At 40.1% G+C, this 6,537-nt stretch overlaps 1 protein-coding gene across 1 annotated transcript in view; it reads right to left on the bottom strand.

Moving 5' to 3' along the window:
- Positions 1 to 3,216: 3,216 nt before the first annotated feature.
- Positions 3,217 to 6,537, bottom strand: part of PRORP (protein only RNase P catalytic subunit) — a 39,701-nt gene continuing 36,380 nt past the window's right edge. The window contains exons 7-8 of the mRNA XM_059475360.1: positions 5,879 to 6,074; positions 3,217 to 4,187 (exon numbers count right to left, since the gene is read on the bottom strand). Coding sequence (XP_059331343.1) covers positions 4,059 to 4,187; positions 5,879 to 6,074 — 325 coding nt within the window. The 3' untranslated portion in view covers positions 3,217 to 4,058. The remainder of the gene's footprint in view (positions 4,188 to 5,878; positions 6,075 to 6,537) is intronic.

Genomic DNA, 6,537 nt, shown 5'->3' with positions numbered 1-6,537 from the left:
TCACGGTCCGGCACGGGCGCTGCGCATGCGCGAGCCCCGCGGCCGCCGCGCCGAGACGCGTCACGGAGGGCGCGAGCGGAAGGCGGGGCTGTGCCGCGGCGGCGGCTGGGGCTGTGACAGTGACGCTGACAGTGACAGTGAGGTGAGGCACGGCTCGGCACGGCTCGGCACGGCTCGGCACGGCTCGGCTCGTGGAACCCTGGAAGCCCGCCGGACGTGCCTGAGGGAATGCGCAGGAAACGGAATAAAAGTATCATCGCGGCATTCATCAACGCTGGATCAAAGTATCACCGGCCAGCCGCGAAAACAAAACCCCTTCTAAAATTCCGAACGAAGTATTTCCGCCTGTGCTCTTGAATGAGAATAATTTTAAAGCAAGTACCTCAAAAAACCATGTTTAAGGTATTCGTAGGTAATTGTTGCCGCCGCTGCAACAATTATAATGCGTTATAATGCGATGTTTAAAAGACTTTTCATCGGTGTCCAGTCCAAAGGGAAATTCCCCAAACTGAAACTCGTGATTATTAGTTTTTTGCCTTTTAACATCTTGGAATTCCTCTGCTCTTTGTGGGAAGGCATTTTTTAAAAGCTGGTCATTAAAAGAGTTGGAAACGCCACATTCTGGTATCCACACCTCTACTTTGAAGTTATTATTAGGAGAGCTTATTCTTTGTTGAAATAGCAGAATAAAGGTCGATTTTTTGTATGCCATGCATTAAAAGTCTGTATCCTCAAATTTTTCAAAATACTTCTCCTTGCTCATTAATACTATGGCAGAATAATGTCCTGCTATGCATTACAAGACTCAGTTTGTCCCTTTTGTTAGGGACACACAGAACACGAACACATATAACTGTGTCTGCTGGCTCAGAACGGAGCCAGTCCTATCCAGTGTCTGTCTCCAAATGTGGCCAAAAGGGGGATATCCGAGGATTTAAGACTAGAGAGAGCCTTTCATGATACACTCACTGAATTCTCTCCCAGCCCCTAGCCATCTGGAGAGACTTCCCAAGGCAGGAATAGTGTCTGGTTATTTAGTAACCCTTGCTGCTTCTCTTCCATGAACTTTCTGGTCTCCCCTTGAACCCACCTGTATTTCTTGAATCCACAACATGCCATGGCAAAGAGCTGGTCAGCAGAACAGCATGTTGTGTGGTTTTACCTGAAACCTCAGCTTTTATCTGAACCTTCTATGTGCCACTTGATGCTTTTGTACTGACACAGCCAATGACAGATCCCTAGGCATTCCTTCCAGAACATCATTTGTGATTCTTATGATCTCTGTAAGACCAGTTTCTCCAAGATGATGATCCATGCCTTTACAGTTTTTCCATCTACAGAGCTCTTTGATTCTCTGGAATGATTTTTTTCTCCTGAGAAAAAGGGCATGAGAAAATCTAAGTAAATATCAAGCGTTCAGCCTGACTGCCAAACCAAGAAAATCCTTATGTTTGGAATCAAAGATTCAGTATTTGAATTAGATAAAGGAAAGAGTGTAGTTACTCAATACCACAGACATGATGGAGTGGAAGTTATGCTACTTTCAGGATACAGCTTCCAGAGTACAGCATTGTTTCAGAACAGCAATCATGCTTTTGGTTTAATGTTAAATCACTTCTGATGAGTTTGGGTATGGAGTCAAATTCTGTGTTGCAGGATCCTGAGGAAAGCTGTTCTCACTGTCATGTTTTTAACATAGTAAGCAGTAAGTGGGAGATCTTGGAGGTGAAAATAGCTGGAGTACAGGCTGAATCAGTTCTTTCTCAACTCCATCTTGCCAGTGTGTCTGTCTCCATGTAGTATGCACCTGAAGAAGTCTGTAGGGTCATCACTAATGTTTCCCCTTTGGTTCCACAGAGGCCATTTATTCCCTGTAAGGATCTACAGAGAAGTGTAGATGTGTTTAACAGAAAACACAGAAAAAAAGAAGTCACAAATCTGACATCAATGTTGTATACCTTCCAATTGTAAATTCCATATTCTGTTCCATCATCCCCTAAATATACTAGTAATGTGTATTTAGGAAGTGTTATTATTTAGAAGGCATTACAGTATTTCTCTAAGAACAGTTTTTGAGGTGAAACCCAAGTGATTGATTAGGGACATGTACTGATTAAAAAGGAAGTAGAGGATGCGTTTATTACATTTATTATATATGCAGTTATATGTGGATATTATGCATGCCTGTTAATGACCAGGGTGAGGTAAAATACAGAATTCAGTGACAATGAAATGGGTACCCACCCTGAAGGTGCAGTTTCTGCTCAGCTAGGGCTGACCTAAGGCAGAGCTGCTGCAGGGACCCACCTTCTGCAGGCTGACACTTGAACCCCACCCCACACAGGTACCAGTACTTGTGCCATGGTGCTAGTTGAGTGCAACAATGCCAGTTCTGACCTAGCCAAAACAGTTTTAAGACACATCTCTGCATTGCTTTGGGCTGCAGGACCATCAGAGCTAGGACCAAAGGAGGGCTGTAACAGCACAGAGTGACACCAGCTCAGGCCATGCACAACTTCATACAGGGGTGTGGGAGCCCCAAACAGAGCAGCAGCTGCTAACTAAGCCCTCCTGCACAGGAGCAGACACCCAACTTAAAACCACTATTTCCACTTTCAAGATGATGTGGCAGTTCTCTAACTTGAAGAATTATAAAAGCAATCTTCTGACAAATTAGAAGTATTAAGGAATGAGAGAAGTAGATCCAATCCCTCTGCTTTTCCTGCTGGACTCCATAGGAGCTGTCATGTTCTGTCAGGAAAAGGGTCTGTGATGAACACTACCAACAATATGATGAATTTAAAGCCAAGCTTTTATGTTACCTTAAGAGGCACCCAGCTCCTCTACACTTTCTGCACAGGGTGAGGGACACTTCTGAAGGACATGACTGTATGCAAATCACACCTGCTGGTTTACAAACTCATACGAGAGGTAGAACATGTGTCAGGACTGTCCTGGAAAAAAAATAGCAGGGAACATGCTTGAATGCATGAGTCCTGAGGGAGCCTGTCACGGGGCCTGCAAGAACTCAGAACTGCGAGTTCTATACAAAATATCTTAACATTTCATCTCAGAGGATTTTTGTATGACACAGATGTGACAAGCTCAGGATATTTCATCTGAGATTTATGTGGCATTTCTACCTTTTGGGAGGAGAAAGATTTGCATTAAAGTTGTAAGTGCAATAAACAAACACATTTACCACATACACACAAATAACTTAGAATACTTTTACTGTAATTAATACTAATTTTTTGCTTTATAATTTGGGACAGATTTTATAGAAATGTACAAGAATCAATTTTGTCCTATTATTGTCTTTAAGAATTTCTAGCTATCCATTTTCATTTAAAAAAACCCACGCATTTCCACCAGCAAACTATTGCAGTAATACCAAATCCTGTCAGAAACGGCAAATTTAGGAGTGTGGAAGAGCCACTAAAAAAATCCCCACATTCCACTGGCTCTTTCCTTATTCTTCCAAATGATTGCTATATGTTTCTCTAACCAATCTCTTGCATTCTATGTTATCAAACAAACTCTAATTAGAGTGAGGAAGTCTTAGGTCTGTGTGTGTCTGGTGAATGGTAAATGCACCATTTATCCCCCTTAGCTCCACTGACTAGAGGCAGACATTGTGCAACACTCGTGCAAGCTCAGCACCACAAACTCTGAAGGTACTTTGCAAGTCTTGCTTAATTTCTTCAATGTACAGCGTTTATTCCAATGTAGATGAAAAGCTTGAGAAAAAATAAAAGATAAAAATGCCCAAACTCCAATTCCAACAGGAAAAAGCAAGTTTTAATTCAAATCAAAAATTGCTTGTAAAAATAGAAATAATGGACATAATTCACCCCCACTGGACCACCACTGTTGGTATTAAGAGATGTATGCAGGAACGATTTTGTCAAAAGCAGTCACTCAATTTTCTTTAGTAACACACCTCACCCCATAACTGTCCTGCTGAATTCTCCTAGCCAGCAACAGAGATTTAATTAAAAAAAAAAAAAAAAAAAAAAAAAAAGAGGGCGCTCCAGCTTATCCAATTACATTCTTCATCATTTCTGGTGAATGCAGAGCCATTTTCTTGGTATTTGATATGAATATTTTTCCTCAAAAACATCTTTATAGGGAATATGCCATGTATCACCTGTGGTCTGTACCACACAGTCGTAACGCAAAGCTGGCTGTTGGGAAAAAACACAGGGAAAACATTTATTTTAGACTTTGTACAAAGTATTACTGAAATATCAGTTACAGGTAGTTAGTTACAACTTCCAATGCTTACTTTAGAAGTCTCCACAGTTTTATCTCTTAACAACTCTATTTTTATTTTCTTATACAAAACAAATTCTAAATTTTAGTACTGGAGGAAAAACCTAAACTATCTTCTAGTATTTTGTGGTCTAGGTGTCATTATAAATTCTGTCTTCAATCTGCACTAGATAATAATGATTTCAGGATAATGCACTCAATTACTAGAAATGACAAAATGATTGTTGTTCTGTTCAGTTAAATGAAATCATATGGGAATTACTCAGGATGTGGAGTTTATAGGCTGGAGTGTAGGATTTAATGACATTAATGACATCTTGCATTTGTTCTCCCAGTGTGTCTATTTACAGAGCTGACTTGCTCTGTCCCAAGGAGAAGTAAGAAAAGGGTTTATCATTAACACTTTCAGAAGCATCTGGTTGAACAAAAAGAATAAACAATCTTTCAGGTCTATTACATTGCAGGTAAACTAATTCAACATATATAAGACAAATACAAAAGAAACATTACTGGTTGGTAATTATGGTTCCTAGGACATACTATCACTCTATATGTATAGTCTTGGAAGTCTGCTTTACTGTGGTAGCTTCCAGAAAAACTTAGAAGACAGCTATGGCTGGGAATATCAATCACCCAAATCTCTTGTATAGGAATTAAGATGTGAAAATTAATAGTCCCTTTGTACAAGAGAAAGAAACAGCTAAAGCTGTGTTAGCTTAGCTCAGGTGACCCACCATTCATTATTTGGCTCCATAAGAAGTAATGTATGTATGGCAACAAAGAATGAAAGGCTGTCATTCTTACAAACTGCTATCTCTGTTTGTAATCATGAATGTTATTTTACAATTCCAACCAGCAAAGGAAGAAAATTAATCGGCATAGATGCAGTATTCCTTTAAGCAGGCAGTAACAATACAGACAGCAGATAACAAAAGAACTGCATGTAGAATGTCACATGATGGATTTTTCCCTAGAAAAATCTTAACAGCTGCATTCCTGTTACTGTACTGTTCACAAGGATACATATCTGCTAGACAAAAGTAGTATTCTGCCATAAAATGACATTACTGCAGTCTCTGTAGCTGAATACTAACTATAAACTTGACTGTTATGGGCTTTCCCTCATGAAACTTTACACCTACGTTAGGTTACTATTACAGTGAATACTGAAATGCCTGTATTTTCCAGCTTCTTTAAAATAAAGATGAAAGAAACTCTATAATTGGAAGTACGATATTTTATAATAGTGCTGCAGAGGAGAGTAAGGGATTTCAAAATTTAAAATAAATTAAAACATTGGCACTTAGGTTTTACTGAGACCAGTAATGGTTACAGAGTTTCCAGCACTGGAAATATTTGTATACATAAACTTTTATTTCCATTTTAAACATTCAGGTAGCATTTCTTGGCTCTCTTACAGTTTTCTGGTTTGTGGCATGCTTTGTGAATCCAGTGGGTTTTCAGTTAACATGGGAGTTTTGAGCATACTGCTACAAATCCATTTCTTAGGCTTCAACATGACATTTTGCCTTCTAGGGTTTGAAATAATGTAACTTCAATGAATATGCTCTGTGTGTTTTCTGACTGCAGTGGGAAAACTTACCAAGAAATTGATGCTCCTTCCTGCTGCAGCAGGGAAGAACACAATCTGGTGGCCGCGCTGCCACTTGCGGAACAGGTGGCGTGTCACGCTGTCGGACAGACAGGCCTTGTGGTCCCGCAGGAAGTCTCTGCTGACAAACCGGCAGTGCTTGCCCGAGCGGAGAGTGGCATACAGCAAGAAGGGGTCATCTTCAGAGCTTCACAAAACAAATGGAAAGGACAGACGTCATTCACAAGGCAGTGAGTGATTCAAATGCTGATCAAGTGATTCAAATGCTGATCAAGATTTATTCATCAGTAACACTGAAAATTCCCACCACTATTCTAGTTCCCTGTAAAATAAAAAATGGTTTACCACAGGGCACCAAAAGCTTGAGTGCAATAAAAATTAATCACGTGCTACTTAGAGGACTTTTTTCCTCTTCTCACAATCTGATAATAGAACAATATAATCTCCTGCCACAAAGTTTAACAATACTGTGCTGTATAGAACAAAACTGCTAAAACTCAACAGTGTACCCCCGCACAGCAGCAGACCACAACTGCACACTGATGCTACCAGAAATTCTGTAGTTCAGGGCACTGTGCTCTTGGCAGTGGTTTTATCAGTCATAAATCCTAATAAACAATACAGCTGTCAATATGATTCTAAGTGATGAA

This window comes from Ammospiza nelsoni, chromosome 6 (genome assembly GCF_027579445.1).
Source record: "Ammospiza nelsoni isolate bAmmNel1 chromosome 6, bAmmNel1.pri, whole genome shotgun sequence".
Classification (NCBI taxonomy): Eukaryota; Metazoa; Chordata; class Aves; order Passeriformes; family Passerellidae; genus Ammospiza; species Ammospiza nelsoni.
Note: the sequence above shows the minus strand (reverse complement) of the source record. Positions and strands in the feature narration are given on the sequence as shown.